The sequence below is a fragment of the Chiloscyllium plagiosum genome, chromosome 8 (assembly GCF_004010195.1).
Source record: "Chiloscyllium plagiosum isolate BGI_BamShark_2017 chromosome 8, ASM401019v2, whole genome shotgun sequence".
Classification (NCBI taxonomy): Eukaryota; Metazoa; Chordata; class Chondrichthyes; order Orectolobiformes; family Hemiscylliidae; genus Chiloscyllium; species Chiloscyllium plagiosum.
The window spans coordinates 96,823,329-96,851,321 of record NC_057717.1 but is presented as its reverse complement, the minus strand read 5'-3'; the positions used below and the strand labels follow the sequence as shown (position 1 = coordinate 96,851,321).

The window sequence follows — 27,993 nt, the reverse complement described above, 5'->3', positions numbered from 1 at the left end:
AGGTTTCCTAGCAGAATCTCAGTCTGTCCAAGTGATCTGTAAGGCCTTGTACATTAGGATCTGCTTGCAAAACAAAAATAAATTGTCACTGCACTCAGGTACACCTAACAACAACAAATCAAATCACAACATCTTCAATTCAGGTGAAAGCACTGACAGCTGAGCAGAGGCCAACGAGGGATATTTACTACGCCCTCATTTTTCGGCAGGCACTAACAGAGATGCTCCACAGTCAGTAAATAAATAGATCGGGGGCATGGGACAGTCCATGGGAGCCAGTCTCCCCACCCTCCTGCCTCCTCAGAGTAGGCCCGGAGTGAAGCCTCTAGCGGGCAGGACTCCAGCACCCACCTAGCAGACCCTTCACCGGGCTGCGAGTCAGCACGGAATCGTCACGGAACACCGAGGACTTGGGCCGGGGCTTCCTCCCTTTGCTTGGTGTGGCCTTTGCCCTCAGGACCTTGTCCAGATCGTCCATTATTTTGAGCTGTTGCCGCCGAAGATACTCCTCCTTGATAAAACTCTTCTCCACTTTCTCTTCCTCTACTTGTTGCCTTCAGAAAAGGGGAAAAGTAATACGGAAAAACAATTAAATCATTTTGTTTTTAAAAAAAAACAAAGATGTGGCATTCTGCTGAAATGGAAGCTATCCTTGAGTGAATCAATTGAAGCGAGTGTTTCAGTAATGTTAGACGATAAAAGAAGCATTAGAACAAATAGTAACCAATCAGGTATCAAATGTAAAACTATTTAAGGTTTACAAGGTTGTATATCAGTCGTATAAGGTATCATGAACCCAGAGACCATTAAAACTGCACAAGTAAGATCCCAGCGAGAGACCACAAATTTTCTTTAACAATTTTTCTTCCTCCCTCTGGTGATGGAACACATTTACAAGAAGCTGCCAATGTACTTTTAACAAAAGAAAAAAAGTTTATTACGCTTGAAGTTTTCTAAACAAACCTAGTATTTTAGACAATATAAGAACGGTTTGGAACTGTCTTGTAAATATCAGAAATAACGATTCAACCCCTTTAGCCTCAATGACGTTTTAGATATCCAAACCTCAAAATTAGAATCCGTACAGTGTGGAAACAGGCCTCTCAGTCCACCTTGCCCCTCCGAAGAGTAACCCACTCAGACAAACACCCCTCCCCTAAATGAATCCTGTTCCCAATTAAAAGTTCCTTGCTCAGATGGCATACCCCTGCTTTCACTCAGTAATCTTCCTTCAGTCATTGTCACTTCCTGAGACTTTTTAAATAAACTGCTAACACAGCTCACATATTCCTTAACACGTGTTCCTTAAACTCTGGAGCTCTCTCTCACCGATACTGAACTGCTCAGGTTAAACTGCTCTGAAGCGCACAGAGTTAACAGTTCCCTCGCTGCTATAGGCCTATCCTCACTGACTGCAACATACCCAGACTCTCAAACTAAAGGAAAACTGTTTGTGTCTCCACCTTCATGTCACCTTGTTTGTAGGCAACAGACCATTTGTTCCTTCCTTCTCTTCCACCCTCTTTTCTCAAATACACTCGAGGGATAGCTTTAAGAAAGGCCTCTCTTAAATACATGGACACCCATACACCATTCTAAGTAGTGATTGCTTCCCTTTTTAAACACACAACTTAATAATACAGATCAAGCTTAAGGCTACTTTTGGCTCGGTCAATGCAAACTCCCACATGGTAAAACTACAACAATAATAGAAACGAACATTGGACTCAAAAGGTCACAACTCAGCAAGAGTTCATTAAGCACCACACAATCTGTGGCAGCTTTGCACAAGATCCCAATGGGATCACCTGAAACCTCGGGCTCTTGATAGTCTTCTGCTCAACTAGTCAAATGTACCTTGCACCTAATGGCATCATGCAACCACCTCTTGTTATTGAAGTTACATTCCACTCCTTATGAGGACTCACTCGTGATTTAATCCTTAAGTACTGATAATCAAACAGGCCCTTCGACTCGGTATGGAAAGGAGGATTGACCCACCACCACAATGGTCTTCAGAGACTAGTGGGTACCACGGAGGCTGGGATGCATTATCAGCCCTGATAACGATGTTTCAATGTAATTTTGAGAAGTTTCCAAAAATCAAGTCGAATGGTCAATGTGTCCAACCTGTTTAGTCAGTGGCAGCAACTACCCAGAGCCCAATACAACAATAGGTATTTTGTAACACACACACCATAAAGCCAGCTGCTAGTTTCACGGAGACTCAGTCCCGAGGACTGGAACTGACGTCTACAGTGAGAAGCGGAAACGCTTCATAGGCCTTACGCCCATCACACACACACACACACAGAGAGCAAGGGCTCAAAGCAAATTCCTGTTCCGCCTCACCTGGTATCCTCTTTCTTCTGCTCCTTTTCCGCGTCCAACCACATCCGCCGCTTCCTGAACTCTTCCGTCCGTTTCTGCTGCTTCTCCATCAACGCTGCTCGCTTCAGGGCCATTTCTTCCTCCGCCTTCGCCTCGTCCTGCAGCGCATGGAGGGGAGCAAAGCAAGGAAAGCAACTGCAACAAGCATCAGCTTCCAGAACGTTCCTCAGCAGAACCCTATTCTGCTCCTACGTCCTATGGTCTAAACTGCGCTAGCAAGTTGTCCACACTGGGGAGAACAGTTGGTAATTTTGGGGGTGGGGGGGGGGGTCATGACAGGTTACCGCATTACCGATCTAGATGGCCAGGCCAAATATCTGAGTTCAAACCCCACTAGGAACTTAAATTCAACATTCAGTCTGGAATTGAAATCTACTCTCAGCAAGGGCGACCATAGATTGTCGTAAACATGATTTCGGGTTCACAAATGCCCTTCAGGGAAGGGAAATTTGCCGTCCTCATCTCCTCGGGCCTGCAGGCGACTCCAGACCCATAGCAACCTGGTAGATTAGCGTCCCTCGCAAACGGCCGAGCGAATCATTCAGTACAAACTAATGAGGGATGGGCAGCAGATGCCAGTGTCTCTGAGATGGCCACATCACATGAACGAGTGAGAAAAAGCAATTTGACTCAACCAGAGGAGACCAAAGCTGGTCCAAATCGTTAATAAAGGTTTAGTTTGGTCACCGCTCCGATTTGATTAGGTCCTTTGGATTTAGCGAGTGCAATGAAAACTTCCACCATTACTTCACCCACAGCTTCTCCACGTTAACAGCAGAACCAGTCCCAAATCTGAATGAACATGGTTCGAAAACCTTGATCTGGACTACACCAAACCACCCCCCCCTTCCCAGAATATATTAAGATAAACTAGACCCTAACATTTTCTTATGTTAAAGGCAAGTGCCATGCATTGTGTTCCAGATGCAATTGAATTGGTCAAACAGGCGCAAGTGAGGACTGCAGTTGCTGGAGATTAGAGTCAAGAGTGTGGTGCTGGAAAAGCACAGCAGGTCAGGCAGCATCAGAGGAGGATTTTTGCCTGAAACGTGGATTCTCCTGCTCCTCGGATGCTGCCTGACCTGCTGTGCTTTCCCAGTGCCACACTCTTGACTCAGTTGGTCAAACAACGCAGTCTTCAGACAAAGCAAGCTTTATTCCTACACTATAGTTAAAATACAGCAAAAGGAAGAGGAGACTGGAATCACTTAATTCTATTGGAAAGCTTAACAGAATACTAATCTATTTAACTGCTAGACAGTAACTGTTCCAATACAGTAACAACACATCAACACACTGCAGGAAAGAATTACTGCAGCTGCAGGAAACAAAAAAATACTGGAGACCACAGCGGGTCAGGGGGCATCCATGGGGGAAGAGCCAACTAGCGTTTCCAATCTAGATGAGTCTCTCCCTTTATCAGAGGTGACATGGAGGGGACGCAATGGGGAAAGGGGAGGGTGGAGTGCTGGGGGAGAGAGACAGTACAGATTAAGTGACTGGAATGTGAGAACGGCAGACTAATGGTGCGTCTGACTGCAAGACTGGAGACAGCAGACAGTCCCACTGGAGTTGGGGGAGGGGAGTGGGGAGGTGAGAGATCCCTGCCGCTATTCCTGATGAAGGGCTTTTGCCCGAAACGTCGATTTTCCTGCTCCTCGGACGCTGCCTGACCTGCTGTGCTTTTCCAGCACCACTCTAAACCAGACTCTGGTTTCCAGCATCTGCAGTCCTCGTTTTTAACCTAGGGAATGCAATGGGTAAAGCGAAAAGAGAGGCAAGGAATGGGAGTGACTTCACAATCTGAAGGCGTTGACCTCAACTCGGGATTTCATATTACGCCTGGCAGCTAGACACACCATTGTTCAGCTATTCTCATGTTCCAAGGGCCAACTTTTTTTTTAAAAAACATGGAGAGTGGTTCGTGTGTGGAATGAATTTCCAGAGGAGGTGGAGGATGTGGGTACAGTTGTAATGTTTAAAAGACATTTGGATGAGCTCATGAATAAGAAAGGTTAGAAGGGACATAGGCCAGGAGCAGGCAGGTGGGATGAGTTTAGTGCAGGATTATGGTCAGCGTTGACTGGTTGGATTGAAGGGTGTCTCCATGCTGCATGGCTCCATACGTTACTGTGTGAAAACATTTGCATCATTTGAAATCTCTTGTTCCTGTTCCTTTAACAAGCAAACCTTCCCAATGAGCTGATTTATATGCTTTCATTAACACAGACATTCCACCACCAGCCCTCTCCCAAGTCCGATATTTTTATAACTGGTGAGCACATGTCCAAAGAAAATTTTATACAAAACCCCCCCCTGATATTAGCCTCCCTGTGATTACACTCAGAGGTCTAACCTGCTGCTGTGTCTCGGGTCAACTCGGACCACTTCACTATTCAGCCTGAGAAACAGAAATCCCTTTCCCAGGTCTCTGCTGATGGTGGTTGACTGTTCTTAAAGGGAAGTCGTGCAGTCCTGGGATGGCCGTCACAACATAGGAACTGGCAAAGCAGCTGGTGCAACCACTGGAACAGTTTGGAAAGGTAGTCACTGTTGCAACAAAGCACCCTTGCTCACGCACAGCAAGCCCCCACAAACAGCAATGCGAGAACGGCCAGACCACTTGGGTCACCACAGTTTGAAGGATAAGTGGGGTGACACGGTGGCAGAGTGGTTAGCACTGCTGCCTCACAGCGCCAGAGACCCGGGTTCAATTCCCGCCTCAGGCGACTGGCTGTGTGGAGTTTGCACGTTCTCCCCGTGTCTGCGTGGGTTTCCTCCGGGTGCTCCGGTTTCCTCCCACAATCCAAAAATGTGCAGTTTAGGTGAATTGGCCATGCTAAATTGCCCGTAGCGTTAGGTGAAGGGGTAAGTGTAAGGGAATGGGGCTGGGTGAGTTACTCTTCAGAGGGTCGGTGTGGACTTGTTGGGCCGAAGGGCCTGTTTCTACACTAAGTAATCTAATCTAAAAAAAAAAAAGTATTGATCAGGCACTGGGGAGAACTCCCCTTGCTCCTCTGAAAAATGGCACTAGGGGCCCACTCGCATCAATACAAGAGACTCAGTTTAACGTCTTATTTACCCTACCCATGCCCCTCAATTTTATAAACCTCTGTAAAGGTCACCCCTCAGCCTCCGATGCTCCAGGGAAAAAAGTCCCTGCCTGTCCAGCACCTCCCTATAACTCCAACTCCCCGGTCCTGGCAATATCCTTGTAAATCTTTTCTGCATCTTCCACTCCCCCCACCCCCCCAGGTTAGCACTCCCTTGGTGATCCAGCATAGTTAAACCACCCGAAGATAAGCTCACTATCACCCCACATGACCATAGGGCTTGCTCGCTTTCTCACTCTCCTTACTGAGAGACGACAGGTAGTGGTTTAACCAGAGGGTAACTGCGTCTCAGTGAGGGGAGAGGTTGCAAAGGAGTGTCCGTTGTGGTAACCTCAGCTGGTGTGGGAATCGAACCCCCCGCTGTCGGCATCGCTCTTTATAGGGAAGCAACCATCCTCAGCCCACTGAGCCAACTGACTTCAACACTCCAACCCCCACCCCTGTGTCGCTAAAGGTGCTATTCAAATGTTCATCTTTCTTTCTCTTCTGTGTGGGATTTGAACCCACGACCTGAGTCAGAGATGCAGGCACTACCCACTGGGATAAGGCTGACACAATGATAATGGTGTTAAAAAAAATAGTCCTGGTTTACAAATAGAGTAGGTACCACTAGTACTGTTAGTCAGCATTCTTAAAGCATTTATTAATTTGCACTTTCTATTCACCAAGCCAACGTTTTCAAATCACCTTGTTATTTTCGTATTATGGGATAAACCGTTCAAATAATTAAATCCTGTATAACAGAAACCCCATTGATCAGTCACATATTTTTCCCATTTGACCAGCCAGTACTGATTCAGTATAAGTGGCAAAAGTGGAGAAAGCTAAGGGGGTTAGTTTTTCTGAGGCAGGTGGGAATGCAAAGCCCGAAGAGGATGGTGGACAATATATATTTGAATAACAACCATTTGCAGGGACTGGGAAGGGAACGAGAGCGAGTCGGACAAATTAAATCTCATTTTCGAAGGGCTGGCACAGGCCCGATGGGCCAATTAGTCTCCTGTTCTGTCCTATGATAGAGAGGCTTCCACTTGGCAACTTGCGAGGACTTGCTGAAAACAAAGTAGATTCCAACAAACGATTGCTCATTAGTGGCCAAATGGTATGACCCAGGTCACCTTGTGTCCAACGCCCACCAATCAGAGATAAGGAGTTGGTCCCTACTCAAGGTTGGGTGATCACGAGATAAGAATGGTACGTTCACAAACTTCTAATCGCCAACCACACCCTGGATTGTACCCAATTTGAAACTGGTCTTCACTTGCAACTGGAAAAGGTCAACATTTCTGGCAATGCTGTTCAATCACGTTTTCTCAAAATCAAAATTAGTAATTACAGAGCTGGCCTGACCGACCGTGTCATACAGCACAGAAACAGACTCTTCAGTCCAACTCATCCACACCGTCCATGTTCCCAAACTAAACCAGTCCCTGCATTTGGCTCATATCCCTCTAAGCCCTTTCTATTCATATACCCATCCAAATGCCTTTTAAATGCTGTAATTGTACCAGCCTCCACCACTTCCTCTGGCAGCTCATTCCATACACGTACCACCCTGTGTGAAAAAGTTACCCCTTAGGTCCCTTTTAATGTTTTCTGGTCTCTCCTTAAACCTACGCCCTCTAGTTTTGGACTCCCCTACCCTGGGGGAAAAGACCTCGGCTATTCACCCTCTCCATGCCCCTCCTAATTTTATAAACCTCTGTAAAGGTTACCCCTCAGCCTCTGACGCTCCAGAGAAAAAAGTCCCTGCTAGCCCAGCACCTCCCTATAACTCAACTGTCCAGGCCTGGCAACATCCTTGTAAATCTTTTCTGCACCCTTTCCCATTTAATAATATCCTTCTTATCGCAGGGTAACCGGAACTGGACACAGGATTCCAAAAGAGGCCTCACCAATGTCCTCTACAACCTCAGCATGATGTCCCAATTCCTGCATTTAATGCTCTCACCAATGAAAACAAGAATTACATTCAACAAAATGAACCAAATCAAAATACCACTTGTCTGGACTGAATATATGGATAGAGTACACATGGTGCAGTGGTACTGTCCCCATCTCTGAGCCAGGAGGTCCAGGTCCACTTTCTCCAGAGATGTGTCATAACACGTCTAAAAAGCTTGATTAAAATGATAGATAAGACGTTAGGTTTAGTCATCCTGCTTTAGTCCCTCCCCTGTTATGGTGGCCTTCACCAACAGCTTTTCACCCCAAGTAGCCACCTGAACCACTAGATATCAACTCGTTGACATTCCATAAGTATTTCCGAATTCCAGTCTATTCCAGGTTTCCATTCACATGTACTTCCACCCACACCCACCAACATAGTTTTCAGATACTTCGTGTCACAGTTGTCCCCCAGCCTGGCCAATATCCCCAATTCCGGCACCATTAGCGGCTGAGCCTTCAACTCCCCAAAAGGCTCCAAACTCTGGAACTCCTCGGTGGTCACAGCTCACACCATCTCCTCATGTTTGGGCCATGGGGGGATCCTGACAGATATCCAACAGCTCATTGGGTCATGGGTTCGGGTGGGAGATTGGAGAGGCTCAATGGGCCAGACGCTGACAACCCACTAAACTCAAGCATTGTAACAACAACGTGCATTTATACAACCCCTTAGGCAGTCCGAAACCACCGACAAACAATTTGATACCCGAGTTACATGTAGAGGGATACTCGGATAAGAATCATAGAATCCCTACAGTGTGGAAACAGGCCCTTTGAAGGTTCAGTGTGGACTTGTTGGGCCAAAGAGTAACCCACCCAGACCCATTCATAAACCCATTACTCTACATTTACCCCTGACTAATGCACCTAACTTACACATCCCTGAACACTGTGGGTAATTTCCCGTGGCCAATCCACCCTAGCCTGCACATCTTTGGATTGTGGGAGGAAATGGGAACACTCAGAGGAACCTACGCAGGCTCGGGGAGAATGCGCAAACTCCACACAGTCGTCCCGAGGCTGGAATTGAACTTGGGTCCCTGGCGCCGAGAGGCAGCAGTGCCAACCACTGAGCTACTGCGCCGCCCATATGGTGACCAAAACTGGTTTGGTCAGAGGGGTCTGCAAATGGTTGAAGGAGGGGCCTAGCTTGCCCTCGACACGGAGTCCAAAAAGTACACTCATGCCTCACACACAAGGAGGCCATTTTGAATGAACGGTGGCGACTGGACTGCGTTTCTAGCGAGAGGGAGGAGATTGATAACGTGACCAGGATCAAAGCAAAAGTTCACCAACCTTGAAGAAGAAACCAACAGACCTCTGCTCAGCGTCGCCTGGGGGATCACTCACTGATTCGTTGGCGTTCTCTGGCCCGTCCTCACCTTCCTCGTGGCCTCTCAAAGAGGAGAGCGGTATCTCAATCAAACTAGTCCTTTTGACGGCAGATGAACTGTCCTTCTTGCTGCTGTCGGGCTGCTCCTCCGCTTTCCGGGCGACGACAGGCCCCACAGGCCTGAGGTTACCCTCGCTCTCCAGGTCAGGGGTCGGCCTGTCAGGTTCCAGGGGCCCTTCTGCTAGGCTGCAGCTCACCACGGGCCCCAGCGGACGTGGCTTGGACCTCACGCTGAGGTCCTGCTGCTCCTCCTCGCTGTCCTCGCCGAAGCAGATGGAAGACTTGGTCTGGACGGTGACCTGGCTGGGCGAGAACTTGCGCAGGTGGGGCAAGGAGTCCACGCTCTGCGGAGGAGTGAGCACGCGGGTCAGCGGCGTGATCTTCAGCTCAGCGGGCCGGGAGTGCCTGGGGCTCTTGGGTGGAGCTGCGGTCGCCGCTCCGGACACCTTCTTGGGGCCGGACTGGGGGGAGCGTGTCCCGGAGGAAACCGGCTTGCGCGAGGGCGAGGGAGAGGAGAACTCAGCTGAGCGGGGCGGCCTCTGAGAGGAGGCTTTGGGAACCGGGATCACCCAAGCCTGCACGTTCTTCCTCTCCATCAGACTCTCCTGTTGCTGGGCCAGGCGCTGCATGTCGAGCTGCAGCGAGGACAGCGCCGAGTTAAGCTTAGCCACGGCGTTGTTGTACTCGCCCATGTCCGCGTCCACCTCTGGCTCCCTTGGAGACTCCGGCCGTCTCGGTTTGGCATCTTTCTCCCCAAGGTTCCCGCCGGGGCCTGCCTCACGGTCTTTATCCAACGCCTGGCCACCCCGGTCCTTGAACTCGGGCTGTATTGGGCTTTCGTTTTCCTCCTCGTCCTCAATTCTCGACAACCTCTCCTCCAGGGAGAGCTTCCTCCTGTCCTCATCCGCCGACACTCCATTCTCCCGCTCCCCGCCTTCCTCCTTCCTCTTCAGCTGCAGGAACGCGCTCTTGCCCAGCCTCTGCCGGTGCTTGGCGAAGATGGCCTCAATCCGCTTCTTCTGCGCCTCGATCGCTCGCCGTTTCTCCTCCAACCGGATCCCCAGCTGGGTCATCTCAGAGGCCAGGGCCTGGTTTTGGCTGGGGCTGTCGTCGGGCCTCTGAGCCCACGTCGCCATCTGCTGGTCGTTGAGCTCGGAGCTGTCCGGCGTCGTCTTCTGCGAGCTGCTCGACTTGGAGTCCGGCGCGCTGCTCATCTTCTTCATCTTGCGCTCGGCGAAGTTGGTCATCTTCACGCCCGAGCCGGACGACGCCACGCTCTCAGCCTGTGAGCTGAGGGAGCTGAGGCAGGACGTGCACTCGTCCTTGCTGGCGTAGTCCTTCTCCTCCTGGGCCGGCCTCGAAGAGTCCTCACCGTCCGACTCCAAGCTGTTGTCCCTGAGGACGGAGTCGTCGTCCCGGGAGAAGTTGCCATCTTCAGACGAAGCGGCTCTGCCACTCACTCGGTCCTCAGAGGGGGGGAGGAGCCCGCTCTCCTGGGGTGTGTCTGCCGGTGGATAGGGAGGATGGAGGTCAAGTTTGGACTGGCCGCCCTCGGGCTTTAGGAAATCTTCGGACAGATCAGGCCGGTGAAGGAAGAAGCCATCTGGTGCGCCCTCGGGACGGAGTCTGGGCTCCAGCTTGTCAGTGTTGTGGATTATCTGCAGCGCTTCTTCGATGGTCGGCAGCTCCGCACAGTTGTTGTGGTCGCCAACCACCCCGTTTTCAACCGGTGGCTGACGTTCGCTCTCGGCCATCTTGTTCGCCAACGGCGAGGCCTTCCTGGCTGCTCTGGGAGACGCGACAGGCCCGTTCTCGCTCCCCGGCTCCTGGTTGTCAGCAGCCCGCGGTAGGCAGCTGTGAGACCGGTAGGTGTTGGAGCTCAGGCTGTCGGAGCTCACCGACCTCATCAATCCGACCGGATTCCCCATGACAATGTCCACGTCGCTGTCCAATCCAAAGGGAATGCTGAAGGACACTGCTTGGGACAATGGCCTTAGAGAAAGAAAGAGAGAAAGAAAGCGAGAGAGCAATGAGTATCATGTTTTATCAAAGTCCTGTGTTAAAAGCTAAGGGCGTGCCATTAGGCCTATTGAGTCTGCACCAACCCTCTGAAGAACATCCCACCCTGGCCCTATCCCATTAATTCCCCATGGCTGATCCACCGAGCCTGGATACTATGTAAAATTTAGCATGGCCAATCTGCCCTAATCTGTGCAGCTTTGGGTCATGGGAGAAAACCAGAGCACCTGGAGGAAACCCACGCAGACACGGGGAGAATATGCTAACTCCCCACAGTCAGTGGATGCCGGGGGACATGGAGTAAAGTTAGAGATTTGTAATCAATAAAGAGGTTAAAACCTTATGGCGAGCAGGCAGGAAAATGGAGTTGAGGCCTTGATGAAATCAGCCACAATCGCATTCAATGATAGGACAGGTTAAAGGGACTGAATGGCCCACTGCTGCCCCCAGTTCTGTTTTCCCTGGATCCCCTCTCAGAGTTCATCTCTGCTTGTAACTTAACCCTTGATCCATTTTTTGGACTTAACTTCACCTCTCCCTTCCCCCAAAAAAATCGGTAAATTCAATTCCTGGTTTTATATTTGAAAAACTGACCAGGAGACGCTCTCCTGCGCTGAGTGAAGCAGCTTAATTTAGAAAGACACGCCAAACACTTAGGTCTGGGCTGGTGCTCTGTTTTCATCTGTACGCCAAAGTAGACCATTTCCCATGGGGGCAGATGTGCAGGGAATCTCAATAACCCTCCGTAACATCAGAGAAAGAGTCAGATTGAAAAGCGACTACACACCTGCCTCACAATCGCGAGGAACAAGCTACAGAAATCCGTTCCTGTGCTGAATGACACTGGGACCCAGCAAAATTTCATTCGTTCCCTCAATCCATGAATAAGTGGCAACAGCAACGTCACACCCAGCACCCAGTGCTCTCACTCGCACAAAACTAGGTTTCAGTTTGCTGACTGTACCTGACACTGGCACTGCCGGAGGTTCAAATTTGAAATGGGGGACAGAGCAGTTGCAAAGAAAGTCACCTGACCATACCGGATTGCGTGGTGGGAACGAGGAGATTTTCTTGAAATTACAATTTCTTGAAAGTTCAATTCTGTGCTCAATTCTGGGTCTCCCTGCTATTGGAAGGATGTTGTTAAATTTGAAAGGGTTCAGAAAAGATTTACAAGGGTGTTTCCAGGGTTGGAGGGTTTGAGCTATAGGAAGAGGCTGTACAGGCTGGGGCTGTTTTCCCTGGAGCGTCGGAGGCTGAGGGGTGACCTTATAGAGGTTAATAAAATCACGAGGGGCACAGGTAGGATGAACAAACAAGGTCTTTTATCCTCAGGGTAGGGGAGTGAAAAACGAGAGGGCGTAGGTTTAGGGTGCAAGGGGAAAGATATAAACAGGAACTAAGAGGCAACTTTTTCACACAGAGGGTGGTGCGTGGATGGAATAAGCTGCCAGAGGAAGTGGTGGAGGCTGGTACAATTACAACATTTAAAAGGCATCTGGATGGGTATATGAATAGGAAAGGTTTGGAGGGATATGGGCCGGGTGCTGGCAGGTGGGATAGATTGGGTTGGGATATCTGGTCGGCATGGACGGGTTGGACCAAAAGATCTGTTTCTGTGCTGTACACCTCTATGACTCAAAATGTGTTGAGTGGGGGATATCTGAATCAATTCTTCACTGAAAAAACAGTGAGAATAAAACACAAGGGATGTTTGGGAGCCTCTCAACCATGACGCTGATTAATCTTCAGGAAAACAAAAGGAAGGGATCGCTGTTGACAAACAGTTGCTGTTTGAAGTGGCAATAAATCTAACGGCTATCCTACTCCTTGCCATGTATTTAAGGAGCAGCAGTTTGAACGCGCACCTGGAATTGGAAAGGTCAAAGCCAAGCAGCAATGTAAAGTGCAATCGGAAGATTTCCTGGAACGTTTACACTGTCAGGAATTGCATGAGGTGCTGCAGGATATCGGAATGCACAAGGAAAAGCTAATGAGGGAAGGCTATTAGACTCCTCTACACCAGCACACTGGCACTGGCAATGATGAACATCACGGTAGCTCAGTGGTTAGCAGCGCCAGGAACAAGGGTTCCAATCCAACCTCAGGCGACCTTCTGTGTGGAGTTTGCACGTTCTCCCTGTGTCTGCGTGGGTTTCCTCCGGGTGCTCCGGTTTCCTCCCACAGTCCAAAGATGGGCAGGTTAGAATGGAACGGCCATGGTAAATTGCCCCATAACATCCAGGGATGTGCAGGCTAAGTGGCTTAGCATGGGAAGTGCAGTGACAGAGAAGGTAGGTGGATCTGGGTGGGACTCGATGGAGCCTCCTTTGTAGGATCTGGGTGGACGCAATGGGCCGAATGGTCTGTAGGGATTCTATGAATATCCCTGGGCATTGCCCTCGCATTGGCAAGAGCAGCCATCAGACAATCCTCTCAACAGTTCCACTCAGATGGAAACACTGCACTTGGTCTGCCAAAGATTATTGTGTCAGTGTTCATGCCATGCGTACTAATATTGAATCATAGATAGTTGCGCATGTAACCATTAAGGTGGTATCATCCAACTTGAGCAACCTCTCCCCCTTCCCTTTTCCCCCACCACCACCCTTCCCTTCCCCGCCCACCTCCCCTGCACCCTGCCCCCTCCAACCCCCACCAGTAGTGATCAGACCTGCAGAACAGGCTCCATCACACAGTCTTCATTATCGCTTGTTCCTCTCTCCAAAACTTTACCTCTTCAGTTGTTTCTTCGTCCACGCCTTTCCAAAGAAATCAACTTGCGACATTGAGGTAGAGTGATTCAGAGGACCTGAAGAGAAATCAGGGTCATAGAGTCAGCCACCAGAGAAGAGGCCCTTCAGCCCATCAAGTCAGTACCACCACAAGAAATACAGGTTAACACTTACATTCAAACAGAGGAACAGCTCAAATGTTGACCTTTTTGGCTCAATGTTCAGGCACACATCAACTGACCCTCTACCAGCCAATGGGATTGCTGCAATGAAGCCCAACCCAATTTGGCTAACCTGGTGCCAGTGGCAACTGGGCAGTAACCAAAAGGAACACTGGAAATGTTCCCTTCCTCACAGGCAGCGGCCATATTGCAGATCAGTAAAGATCTGGCTGTGGGTCACAAAATATCAAAACTTTGACAAAAATGGTCACTTCTGCACCCTGTACGTCATTCCAAATGGCTACTGTCCAGCTGGTGTATATGGTGGACCACTCAGAAATTTACACTCGGTCTTAAAATCTTTTCTCTCTATTACTTTTTTTCTTGGAACAACTGTTATCCTGAACATTTTATTTCATTTTTCTTTCTAAGTTATTACTGAGATTTTGTACGTTTGAATACCTGCAATGCTAAACTTTTTATTTCTTCCCTAAGAGTTTGTACTCAAGACAATTTGTACCTGTCCCTAGGTTCCTCTGTACCCAATATGGCACTGTAAGTGGCAACTTGTAGACTTGTAACTGTACTCATGAGAGTACAGGTGACGATAAAGCTAAATCAATTCAGGGGGCTATTGCTGAGGAGTGCATTAAGCACCAGCCAATATGATCGCACCATACAGACTTAAAGACAGAATAGTTCTAGCTCTTGAAAGAGTTAGACTTGCTATCATGGTATCTGCCAGTAACAAGGTCTATTATACAGGGAAAAATTGAGGACTGCAGATGCTGGAGAGTCAGAGTTAAAAAGTGTGGCGCTGGAAAAGCACAGCAGGTCAGGCAGCATCCGAGGAGCAGCAGAGTCGACGTTTCAAGCATAAGCCTTTTGTCAGGAAAAATGGTAGTCATCGTAGTCTTAGCTGATGATAAGGCTGCTCTCTGTCATTGGAGAGACAACTGGCAGCTGTCTCAGGCAAGGGGAGAGGTTGAGAAGTGTCTCTCATGGTAACCTCAGCTGGCGTGGGAACTGGCATACTCTGCATCACAAACCAGCCACCCCTTTCTGCTATCCCAATGCATGAAGGCAATAAACAACACCTTACTTAAGACAAGAGCTTCTTTTCTTTAGGCTACCAGGTGACTTCTCTCTCCCACACAGGTCTCGCTTTTCAAGATACCAATTTACAAAGGGAGATGACAGCATCAAATATACCTTATATACCTTTCAAAAGGTCGGCAGTGGTGCGAGTCTATGGCACGACAGTGAGAGAGCTGGGCGATGCCAGGCTGCTCTCTCTGTGCTCTGCCTGTCTGGAAAGGCAACCTTAGTTTCAGGTTTTTGGCACAAACCATGAGGAGTTGGGGAAAATATGATAGGGCCATTTGAGGGACTTTTAGATAAGCACACGAATATGGCAAGAAATGGAGTGATATGGACCAAAGGGCAGACATAAGGGATTAGTTTAATTTGGTGTAATGTCCAGCACTACACTGTGGGCCGAAGGGCCTGTTCCTGTGCCATACAGTTCTCTGCTCCAAGTGTAACTGGCCTTGGTCAGAGTTTGGAGCAGACTGGAATCTGAATACTCTGTGGGTGAAGTAAAGGGGGAAAAAGTGCTAACAAATATTAACAGATTTCCTTAATAGAGTGGGGGGAGGAGGGGGAACCATGGCAACAGTTCAATTATCTTCGTAGGCTGATGCTTTTACAGTCCTATCCCAACACTCAAAAACCATTGCTTATCAAAATATAAGGACCACACACTAGCTTTAAACAAGAACAGGTCTCCCTTTAATATGTTCAAAGAGATTATTATAATTGTGCCAAAACACACTGTCTCCAACAGTTCTAGCTTCTTTGAAGAAACTTTTCAAAGTAAAACGCAGTCATTAAGAAAGGCAATAGTTTTCAGCCATCACTACTTTGCAGACAGGTATCAGACTTCCCATCTTCACACAATAGATGTGGGTCTGGTTGGAGCAGGGATGTCATCTCAGGGCTGCTGACTTGTGTCTCCAATGGAGAACTAATCACTTCAACATCCAGTTGAGTTGACTTTCATTCGCATCCTTGCAAAAGATATTAAGTTCACATCCCACCAAACACAAAACAAAAAAAAAAGTGTGAGGAACAACACAACATGGCACAGAGCGCACATTTACTCATCCTGCAGCTTTGTCAGGCAAGTTCCTGTCAAACTCAAACTGGGGCACAGTTGGAGGTACTCTCACCTCTTGGTTCTAGGTCTCACTGGTCTTTAGTACACACATGTACGCCAAACATCAAGACCGACAGGCCACTGCCATGTCAAGACCATACTGCGCTCTCAGTTAAACAGTTAACTCAGTTAACAGACAACAGTTGGTGGTTTAACCCAAGTGTTACCACACCTCAGATTACCTCATGGTAACCTCAGCCAGTGTGGGACTTGAACCCATGCTGTTGGCATCACTCTGCATCAGAAACCAGTCATCCCTTTCTGCTATACTGATGCATTAATGCAATAAGCTACATCTTATTTCAGACAAGAGCTTCTTCTCTTTTGACCTGACTGAACAGAAAGATCCCAGAATAGCATTTTGAAGAAACTGGCCAATCCCTCAATGTCACATCAAACAGAGTAAAACACAAAATGGCTGCTTCCTGCATTACAACAACAGAAATATTAGTTGATGCTTTGATGTTTGGGAAAAATGCTTAACAAACACAAATATTTCTTTACGTTGGAGGGGAGAAGTATAGATACATTGTATAGTTCTTATCAGATACCAGACAATCTCCTGCAGTATTGAATGCCAGGAAGCAATAATTAGATCAGATCATGGAAACATAATTTAGTCTCTACTAAAGGCATTCATTCTAATCATTGTTTGGTATTTCCTTATTTAAAAATGTCTGATTTATACACAAAGAGACACACACATTACAAAAACGGCCCATGTAAGACTGTAATTGTAGATCGACACATTCTAAACAAGGTTTCGGTGAAGACATGAACACAGGAAGACAAATTATGTGGTGGGGGGGGAAAAAAGAGTGAGCAAAGATGTTAAGCTTTTTGGTCTTAGGTTGTGAATGTTGCGTTATACATAGCTGGCATAACCAAGCAGAACTCACTCATGCAGTCAAAAGAAAAAGATGTCATCATCAGGTTGTTAGTCATGTAACTTTGTTTTTTTTGGTTTGCTCAATTGTTGCAGAGTGTTTTCCGTGGGTGTGGAAGACCATAATACAAGGTTGTAATTATAGAATAATGGAGAGTTAATAGCGAGTACCAAAGGTAATTCAATTGAGCTGCTGTAATGACAAACTGCAACCACAGAAAAGGTTAGAGTTGTCAACACGCACACACAGACCGCACCACCCTGACTGTCAGGTACCAACTCCTCCACAGAATAAGATGCTTCAAGTCAAATTTCTTTCTACAGTGCAAAGGGTGTACTGACAGTGGGAGAGGTTGTGTGATGTGGGACAGGCAGTGACTAACAATATTTTGATGTGGATTAGCCCCACGTCTGACTCTAAACTTGGAGGACCACATCGTTTGGAGAATCAGCCTGGAACTTTAAACTTTATTCTTTCACGGGATTTGTTCCCCAGCTCCAGTTGCCCTGGAGAATTGGCAGTGAGCTGCTTTCGTGATCTGCAAAATCCACGGGGTGGGAGATACCCCCATAATGCCCTTAGGGAAGGAATTCCAGGATTTTGACCCAGCAACACCGAGTGAACGGTGACATATTTCCAAGTCAGGATGGTGAGTGGCCTCAGAGGGGAACTTGCAGCGAGTGGTGTTCCTATGTATCTGCTGCTCTTGTCCTTCTAAGGGAAGTGGTCATGGGTTTGGAAGGTGCTGTTCAAGGAGTGTTGGCGAATCTCTGCAGCACATCTAGTACATACTGCTGCTACTGAGTGTTGGTGGTGGAGGGATTGAGCATGCGTGGATGTGGTGCCAATCAAGCAGACTGCTTTCTCCTGGATAGTGTCAAGCTTCTTGAGTGTTTGTTGGAGCTGCACCATCCAGGGCAAGTGGGGAGTATTCCTTCCCACTCCTGACTTGCCTTGAGGTGTCAGGTGATGAGTTATTGCAGTATGCCCAGTCTCTGACCTTCTCCTGTCTATTATTACACCACCATTATTGATGTAGCAAGTTCAGTTCAATTTCTAGTAATGGTAACCCACAGAGAGGGATTCAGTGACAGAAATGTCTCTGTATGACATGGGCAGATGGTTAAATTCGCTCTTGTCAGAGTTGGTCATTGCCTGGGACTTCAGTAGGGAAAATGAGGACTGCAGATACTGGAGATCAGAGTCGCGAGTGTGGTGCTGGAAAAGTACAGCAGGTCAGGCAGCATCCGAGGAGCAGGAGAATCGACGTTTCGGGCAAAAAGCCCTTCATCAGGAATGAATAAAGCAGAAATCCCAATAAAAGAGAAGAATTAATCTCTGGAGTTCCAGAGAATAGACATTAAGCAAAATCCCACCAACCTGTGGCTGAACACTTTTTTAACTTCCCCTCCCACTCTACCAAGGACATGAAGGTCCTGGCCTCCTCCACTGCCAAACCGTTACCACCCGACGTCTGGAGGAGAAACGCCTCATATTCCGCCTTGGGACCCTCCAACCACACGGGATCAATGTGGATTTCACCCATATCCTCGTTGCCCCTCCCCCCACATTATCCCAGTCCCAAGCCTCCACTCAGCACCGCCCTCCTGACCTGTCCATCACCTTTCCCGTCTATCCACTCCACCTCCACCACCCCCAACTTTTCACCTTCTCCCTCACCTTCATCCACCTATCGCTTTCTCAACAGCTACCATCCCCCCCACCCCACCCACTCCTCCCATTTATCACTCAGCACCCTCCAGCTCAAAAGCCTCATTCCTGATGAATGGCTTATGCCCAAAACGTTGATTCTCCTGCTCCTTCGATGCTGCCTGACCTGCCGGGCTTTTCCAGCACCACACTCTCGACCCTGGGACTTAAGTAGCAATTAACATTTTTGTGCCACATACCAGCGCAAACCAGACTGGTGGCCAGATCTTGTTGCAGTTGAACATGGACTACTTAGGAGTGGTGAATGGTGCTGAACATTGCATATCTCCTTATGATGGAAGGAAGGTCACTGATGAAGATAGTTGGTCCTGGGACACTATCCCGAGGAACTCCTGCAGACATGTCCTGGAGCTGAGATGACTGACCTCCAACAACCACAACCATCTTTTGTGCCAGCCATGACTCCAACACTTAGTGTCTCCTACCATCCCCCAACCAGCTCCTGCTCTGTTGGACGGTCTTGATGCCACACACAGTCAAGGATGGTCCCTGCCACCTCTCTTCCAGCCTTCAGCTGTTTGGTCCATGCGTGGATCAAGGTTGTAATGAGGTCAGGAGCAAAGGGATGCAGTTAGTCAGTAGCACACATTTCATCCAAGTCAGAAGGTTGGAGGTTCAAACACCACCACGGGAATGAAGAGCATCATTTTGGACAAAACCACAGTCCTTCACTGAGGCAGCATCAGTGATGAAGCGAGATTTGAATTTCCTCATTTGAGAGTCAAGAGCATTCCTCTCGAAGTATAGTAGACACCTGGTTAACACACCCCATTCAATTTTACCATGTCAACTGTCACAATATAGCTGCAAGCAGCCTGGGGGCCACAATGAAATGGATTTCTGAAATCACTGCTAACTCCAGCACTCTATTCATCAATGAACTGCAGGCATTGCAACAACAGATAAACATGAAACATAACGCAAACTCAGTAACAGCATCAAACATCACTGGCTGCTCAGTTACAATTTGGGAGAATCACAGTGTTAGAAAATGGGATTATTCTCAACGATAGGTTAGGCCCCGCTGAGAAAACCACTCCGTAACTTCACCCGGATTTCAGGAATCAGCGACCGAGCAGCAGAGGAAAGGCTTTGGATAATTGCGGTTTTCAACTGGGAAAGGAAAAGGATTAGGATTGCATTTGTACCTAGTTGGTTTGATCTCAGGGTCTTCTCCAAGTGTAGTGTATTACTGATCTACTATGGGGCAACACAACAGCCCATTTACACACAGGAAACTCCTTCCAAGAGCAAGCTGTTTAATTCTTCCCCCAAGTTGTGACCAGAAAGAGCAAGAGTTGGCTTCCACTGATGGGTCATTAAGGCCCGGACCACCAACTCTGGAATCATCCAGTATAGGAGAGGCTCTTCTGCCTATCTAGTCTATACTGCCAAAATTACATGACTAAAGTTGGCTGTACTCCTGCAGTTTTATCCTGCAGCCAATTGCCTCTACGGGCTTCGCGCTCTGTCAGTCTTCATGGAATAAAAATGATAGTAACTCATTATTCAAATAATAACATTAACAGGTCATTTTTCTCCTTGGCTGCTGCCCAGAAAATTAAACTCGAATCTGCAGTGGATCCTTGTCCACTGTCCCTGGCAGTGAGTCAGAGTCAAACAGCAAGGAAACAGACCCTTCAGTCCATACCGACCACACCACTAGTTCCCAAAATGAACTAGTCCCACCTGCCTGCTCCTGACCCATATCCCTCCAAACCTTTCCCACTCATGAACTTATCCAAATGTCTTTTAAACTGTACCCTCATCCATCACTTCCACGTGTGAACCACTCACTGGGTAAAAAAATTGCCCCACATGTCCTTTTTAAAAACTTTCGCCTCTCGTCTTAAAAACATGCCCTTTGATTTTGAAATCCCCCACTCCAGGGAAAAGACACCTGCCGTTCACCTTACCTCTGCCCCTCATGATTTTATAAACCTCTATAACGTCACCCCCAATCTCCTACGGCTCCAGTGAAAAAGATGCCAGCCTTTCCAGGCTATTTTTAATATCTCACACCCTCCATTCCCGGTAACATCCTGGTAAATCTTTTCTGAACCCTCTGCAGTTTAATAATACCCTCCCTATAACAGGGTGACCAGGACTGGACACAGTGCTCCAGAAGAGGCCTCACCAATGTCCTGTTCAACCTCAACATAACGTCCCAACTCCATTACTCAAAAACGTCTGAGCAATGAAGGTAAACTAAACGCCTTAACTACCCTGCCCATATGTGACGCAAATTTCAAAGACCTGAACGGCTAGATCATGACATGGCTACATCTGCAACATGACCCAGGGCCTTTTCATTAATTGTACAGGCCCTGCCCTAGCTTATTTTACCAGAATGCAACACCCCGCATTTATCTGCATTAATCAAAGACCTCCCATTACCTGAGCTGCTTTGCGAAGGGGACGTTTGTTGGATCACAGGCAGGAAGGGCTGCTTCAGGAGGAATGCTGGTAATCGACTGAAACAAGCAGAGAGTTTACAATCAGTGACCACAATAAACCACCATGTCAGCAACAGCTTCACCAGGTACTAAGCCGCCTGGGCAAAATGATTATTGCTGCCTTCACAACACAACTTCCAAATCACGAGACGCTGGGATGGAACACTCCACTGAGCATCTTAAAGAGAAGGTGATCGGCGCTTAGGGAGGGGATTCCAGAGCTTAGCATGGGGTGGGGGGGGGGGGGGGGGGGGGGAATGAGAGAGGTGGGAAGGAGAAGCTTGGAAATCAGAAGCAAAAACAGAAATTGCTCAGCAGGTCTGGCGGAGAGGAATCGGAGTTAACGTTTTGGGTCCTTCCTCAGAATGGGTCTGAAACAGAACAGAACGTACTTGGAAATCAGGTTCACCCGAGATTTACAGGGCACAGGATGGTGCACGCAGACTGCAGGGATAGGGATCGGAACACACCAGGATTAGAGGCTTAAAATTGAAGGTGGTGCTGCGAGATTGAACCTGAGTGGGTCAGCGGGTGCAGGGGCTGATGCCCATGGCCAAGGGCAGAGCTCTGTATGAGCTCAAACCGTGCAGAGGGTGCAAAGTTGGGAGGCCAGTCAAAACGAGCCAATTGCGAATACAGTACGCACTAGACACACCATAAACGTCAACACAACGAGCTGAATTCATTCAATGAGCATGTCCTTTTCCAAACAGAAGAGCGTTGTTGGGTGAAAAGCCCGTAACGTTCTCCGGCTTTGATCACATCATCAAAGAGACACTGAAGAAATGACAATTTTCACCCGAAGCTCTTGTGCGAGTGTCACAAGAGGCCTCAGCTAGTTCAAGAATACCCATCGCCATCCTCGCGGGGTGACGAGGCTTGGGCAGCAAATGCCAACTCTCACCAGATTCCCGTTCATGGCAACATGGGGCATGGACACATATCTAATTTTAAAACCACATCGTGCCAAAGTCTAGCCGGTCTCAGATGGACAACAGATACCGGCCCAGTTCAACGAGAAAGGTCAAAGCAATTTGTTGTTAAAGGGGCTGATGGTGTAAAATCAAAGACCAAGAGGCTGTTTTGAAGGAATCATATTGGACTCAAAACACAAACACACTCTCTCTCTCTCTCTCGGTCGACAGATACTGCCAGACCTGCTGAGCTTTCCAGCACTGTCTGTTTTTATTTCAGGAGGGGCTGGAAATAGGACCTTGTAATGACTTGCTTCTGCTTAAATTGAGCTGTCAATTTGGAAGTAATTCCTAGGCTCTTTCAGCTCACTGCGAATGTGTAACTTAAGAGACATCTGTTTTTACAATAACATTTATGTTGAACGAAGCACTGAGCAATTGCAGGTCATGGGTGAGATGCAATTTTCAAAAACACAGCCGGTAGGAATTCGACAAAGCAGCAGATACACAGTTTCCCCTCAGCCCCCGCAGTCACATACTGGGGGGGGTGGGGGGGAAGAGGAGTGTGCAGTAACGGGCAGTCTGTATTCTCCAGGCATCGACATATTGCCCAAAACACACTTGGGTTTCAAGATTCCTCTGTGTTCAGATGTACTCTTTTCCTAACCTCCTCCTCCACACATCCCCCCCCGACAAAAAAACACCCACAATCCCAATTTCTTTACATTCAATACATCAAATATAGACTGTGAAATGCTGCCACTTCACTCCAACTTTGACCCTCTTTGAAGCTTCATGCTAAACTTTATGCACATTTCAACTAAACGACTGGCTTTGGCAATGTTAACCGTTTGGATTTATTTATACTTCCCTCTCCACCCAGGGACCTGGGTTCGATTCCAGCCTCGGGCGACTGTCTGTGTGGAGTTTGCACGCTCTCCCTGTGTCTGCGTGGGTTTCTGCTGGGTGCGCCGGTATCCTCCCACAGTCCAAAGATGTGCAGGTTAGGCAGTTCGACCATGCCAAAATTGCCCGTATAGTGTTTAGGGATGTGCAGGCTAGGAGAGTTAGCCATGGGGAATACAAGGATAAAGGGGGATGGGTCTGGGTGGGATGCTGCTCTGTGTGGACCCATTGGGCCAAATGGCCTGATTCAACACTGTGGGAGATTCTATGATAGACGGTTTCCACTATCACTGATATTCCATTTCACTCTGGCATTAATAGATACCAGAACTTGGGCACAGTTCGATGGATGTTGCACTTGGAAACTAAACCAGACAAAATTCAAATGGACAAGGCCAGAATGGTAACGCTTCACTGCATTGTCATGGGAACGGGCAATAAACACAGAGCTAAATGTGACAAGTAAAACATGGCGTCCGGTCTTTAAGTTACAGGCCTTTTTGGCCTGTACTTCAGACTCTTCAATTACCATGTCACACACTAAACAATATTTTACCCTCTAATGATTTCAAAAGAAATTATTTTCATAAAAAGAGGGGAGGGATAAAAAGACAAAATGCTGGGCCACGGTAGTCCTCAGCAGGTCAGTGGTAGTATCCTACTTGTCCTGCCGGAGAGGGGTTCAATTCCCCACCAGGGGAGGACTAGTGAATGAACAGCCAAGTGGCTATGGCACTGGCATCCTAAGCCAGGAATTGTGGGTATAATCCCGTCTGGGACGAATGGCGTGTTTGACTCAATGGGCCAAATGGCCCAATTTCTGCTCCTACGTCTTATCTCGATGGCCAAGGGGGATCAAAAGGTTACGAGGGAGAAAGCAAGAAAATGGGGTTGAGAAACCTATCAGCCGTGTCAAATGGCAGAGCAGATGCAATGGGCTGAATGGCCTAATTTGTGCTTTTATGGTCTTATTGCTCTTTTGCAGTCAGCAGACCCAATGGCTGTCTTCTGCACTGAGAGATGGAAAATTCCAGAATGCCAGTCTGGCCAGTGACGGTCAACGGCTATGACACTGCCTCCCGGTCCACCCCCAAAGAGGTCACATGTCAGATGGAAGCAAAGGCTTACCTGGTGTTTTCGGCCCCCGAGGGGGTGTCAGATCCGCTTCTGGAAGCATCTGAAACAGAAGTAATTTGGTCAATTCCTGGGACAGGATATTACAAAATGACCTACACAGCAACAAGGGTCAGCACTCTCGCTGGATGGAGAGAATCACTTCCGGGTGCATCGACCCTGCAGTTTTTCAGACAGCCCCTGATGTAGAGAGTGATTTATTCCAATACATGGGCTTCCCTTCCAATTCTCACCCTAAAACACTCAGCCCCTACAACACACCCCACTTTAAAATGGGACTCAAATGGTTGTTCCTCCACCCAGATGGATTTCTAATGTGATAATGTTTCATCTAACACTGGATTGTGGGGGCAGCCGAGATCATCGGCCAAATCACCTCAAGCCCAAGATCAGAACACTAGAGAAACTGTAGGGTCAAAGTCCGCTCTGCCATTCTATCAGGGATTGACCTACTTTATCTTTAATAATGTTTTCGATTCACTTGTGGGATGTGGGCATCGCTGGCTGGGCCCAGCTTTTATTGCCTTTCCTAGTTGCTCCCTCAGAAGGTGGTGGCGAGCGTCTTTTTGCAATCCCTGCACTGTAGGTAGACCCACAATGACCTTAGGGAGGGAATTCCAGCATTTTGACCCAGCGACACTGAAGGAACGGCAATGTATTTCCAATTCAGGATAGCGAGTGGCGTGGAGGGGAATTTGGTTGTGCTCCCATGTATCTGCTATCCTTGTCCTTCTAGGTAGGAGTGGTTGTGGATTTTGGAAGGTGCTGCCTAAGGATCCTTGGTGAATGTCTGCACTGCATCTTGTAGATAGTACACACAGCGCCAGTGGTGGAGGGAGTGGATGCAGTACCAAAGGCTGCTCTACCCTGGATGGTGTCAAGCTTCTCGAGTGTTGTTGGAGCTGCACCCATCCAGGAAAGTGGGGAGTATTCCATCACACTCCTGACTTGTGCCTTGTAGGTGGAGGACAGGGTTTGGGGAGTCAGGAGGTGAGTTACTCACTGCAGTATTCCTAGCCACTGACCTGCTCTTGTAGTCACTGTGTTTATGTAGCAAGTCCAGTTGAGTTTCTCCAAAGATGTCAAACCACCTTGCTGCCCTGTCTCTATATTCCTAGAGGTCTCTTCAGGTAGTCAGTCAATCAACAACGCCTTTGTAAAAAAAGTCATTTGGGACACTTTTCTCTCAAGCCCAGTGAACATGATACTGGGGAAGCAAGAAAATATTGAGGTTTTCTTTTGAATTCCGCACTAAATTGGCTTGAGTATGCGCCAAAAGCTCCCTTAATCCTCCACGCCCAAGCTCTCAATCAGGCACGTCACCTTCCACATGCTTTATTTCCTTGTGACTGATTGAGATGAACACAGGAATAGGCCATTCAACCCTTCAATCCTGTTCTTTGTTCAATTAGACCACAGACAGACAATCCTTCCCTTACGTGACACATCAATGTTATAAAAAGGAATCAATCACAGCTCTGAGTTTCAGCTCTTCCACAGCAGCCCCAACCTTTTTGGGAGATGAGTATCCCAGAATTGCCTGTGGAAAAATGCCTCTGGATTTCATTCCTGGCTTGAACTGTAGGATATCCCCCAGTGTCCCTGGCCTCTCCCACCGAGAGAGAAAATAAAATCTGTCTAGCGACTCAAATCAAAGCCCTTTATCATCTGGAAGACCTCAACTGGATCACTTTCAGACTTGTAAATTCAGAGGATGATAGTTAAGTTTTTCCCAAACCGTCCTCGCAATTTAACCTTTTAAGCTCCAGTATGGAACAGAATCTAACAAGGAGCATGTTTCTTGCCAGAGGGAATCCTTGGACAGAAAGTGATCCATCCCGTAGCACAAACATGGTTTGGATGGGTGGGAGAGAAGGCAGAGGGGGATTGTACATGGCAATGAAATGAGCTGGAATTTCTTTTTTGGATCTAATCCCATTCTGCGATCTTGTTCTGCAAACACTCCTTCGGTATAAGCCCCACTCCCTCTCTCTGATGAATCGATTTAAACAGTGAAGGTCTCTTAACATCAACATTCTTTGGTGCAATAAATCAATCAGGATCTTTACCTCCAAGCTAAGATCATGTTTCATTGTGACTAAAATACACAATGAAAAGTCAGCTTTTAATTAGGTCATAAACCGACTGTTGCCCAACATTGACTGAAGTATTTCACCCATTAATCACAAACATTGGTCAGGATTGTAACATCATAATCTCGTGAAGGAAAGCTACTTTCACATTTCCTCAATGAATGTCTCATGTGGACACTTCCTACACAAGCGGCTCGTTACCATGGTAAAGCTGAGGAGTAACATTAACATTAATCCCATACCGTCCAGATCCGGAATCTCTCTTGGTCGAACAAACTCTGGCTTCAGGACTTCAAACCACCAGAACAGCTCAGCTACAAACGTCAAGATGTTAATCTGTCAAGAGGAGAGACAAAAAGAGACTTGTGAATTGAAAATCATCCTTTCCGATCTCTCCAATCGACGAGAAATAACTGTTTGCTTCATCAGGTTTGCCGGTCCTTCAGGCAGGGTATATGTCTGCGGCAGAGAGGGAAAGATGCTCTTTAACGTCCTGAAAGACCATGGAGCAAAACTCCAGACTCCTCAGTAACATTCACAAGACTTTGGGCTTAACCCCAAGCCTCTGGTTTCTCCTCACAACAGGAAACAACGGCGTACCAGTGAGACAAAGCTTTTGTGCCAACTTATAGAGAGCTCTTAATTGTAGGGGCAGGGTCAGTGAATATTTTTCAAGGCAGAGGGAGATTAATTGCCAAGATTTCAGATGAAGTTTTAAACTCACGCTCCATTTGTTTGTTCAATTCGGTGTGAAGGGATTCCACGCCACAGCCTGATCAACATTGATCCCTCAATCGTCCCCATCAGAAACACCCCTCCCTGTTTAACACACCGGGCCAGGTGAGGGAAGTGCATTCACAGAATGGATACGGGACAGTATCGGAGAATTCCTGCAGGCCATCGAGTCCACATCAACTCTCCAAAGAGTCTAGCCAATCCACCCCAAACCTGCACATCTTTGGACTGTGGGAGGAAACCGGAGCGCCCGGAGGAAACTCACACAGACACAAGGGGCAGAACGTGCAAACTTCACACAGACAGTCGCCCGAGGCTGGAATCGAACCTGGATCTCTGGCGCAGTGAGGCAGCAGTGTTAACCGCTGAGCCACAGTTGGAGGCTATTCATCCCCATTAATTTCCATTTGCACTATTAATTATTTTCTTTTGCTCTGAATACTATGTGCATTTAAGACCTATTTTGCTTTTACTCCTTGGATCTTGTTTGTTGTTGATTTATGCTTGCACACTTTAGTGTTCCTTCCTGTCCCACTCTGGGCATCATTGAAACAGTTGCCAGGCAATAGTGCCAGACCTTTCCTCCCCTACTAAGTTTCAAGCCCTCTCTACAGCCCTAGTTATTCGATCCGCCCCGGACAACGGATCCAGTATGGGTCATGTGAAGCCCATCCACCGAGAACAGCGCCATTCTATCCCAACGTTGGTGCCAGTGTCCCATGACCTGAGACGTATTCCATCCCAGTTAACCTTTAAGCCAGGCATGTAACTTCCTGACTTAAATCTTCCCTGAGCCATTTGCCCGTGGTGCTTTATCCGAAGTGCTCGGGACCAGCTGTTTTTCGGAATTCTTTGGTTTTCAGAATAAGTGACAGTTTGATGGAGAAATGTTTAAAAATCTCTCTGGAGGAGCAGACTTCTAAGAATGAATGTGTTTGGGCATGCCCCCCCCATGTCACATCTGAGTGACACACATCCAGTGGGTGTCAACTTGGGTTGACTGTTTGCTTATCAAACAACCTTATTGAGAAAGAAACTTCACAGAAGAACCTTCGGATTTCAGAGCTTTTCGGTTTTTGGATGTTGGGATAAAAAGATCTTCTGCCTGTAGTACTCCTAGGATTGCTACTTCGGAGGGTGTGCTTTATTAAACTTAC

The 27,993-nt window shown here is 47.8% G+C and overlaps 1 protein-coding gene across 1 annotated transcript in view; it reads right to left on the bottom strand.

Annotated features, from left to right (window-relative positions):
* The window catches only part of camsap3 (calmodulin regulated spectrin-associated protein family, member 3), a 207,499-nt gene that overhangs the window by 24,100 nt on the left and 155,406 nt on the right, over positions 1–27,993 (bottom strand). The window contains exons 9-15 of the mRNA XM_043695113.1: positions 26,344–26,437; positions 24,003–24,051; positions 20,996–21,072; positions 13,603–13,678; positions 8,751–10,839; positions 2,353–2,489; positions 352–554 (exon numbers count right to left, since the gene is read on the bottom strand). Coding sequence (XP_043551048.1) covers positions 352–554; positions 2,353–2,489; positions 8,751–10,839; positions 13,603–13,678; positions 20,996–21,072; positions 24,003–24,051; positions 26,344–26,437 — 2,725 coding nt within the window. The remainder of the gene's footprint in view (positions 1–351; positions 555–2,352; positions 2,490–8,750; positions 10,840–13,602; positions 13,679–20,995; positions 21,073–24,002; positions 24,052–26,343; positions 26,438–27,993) is intronic.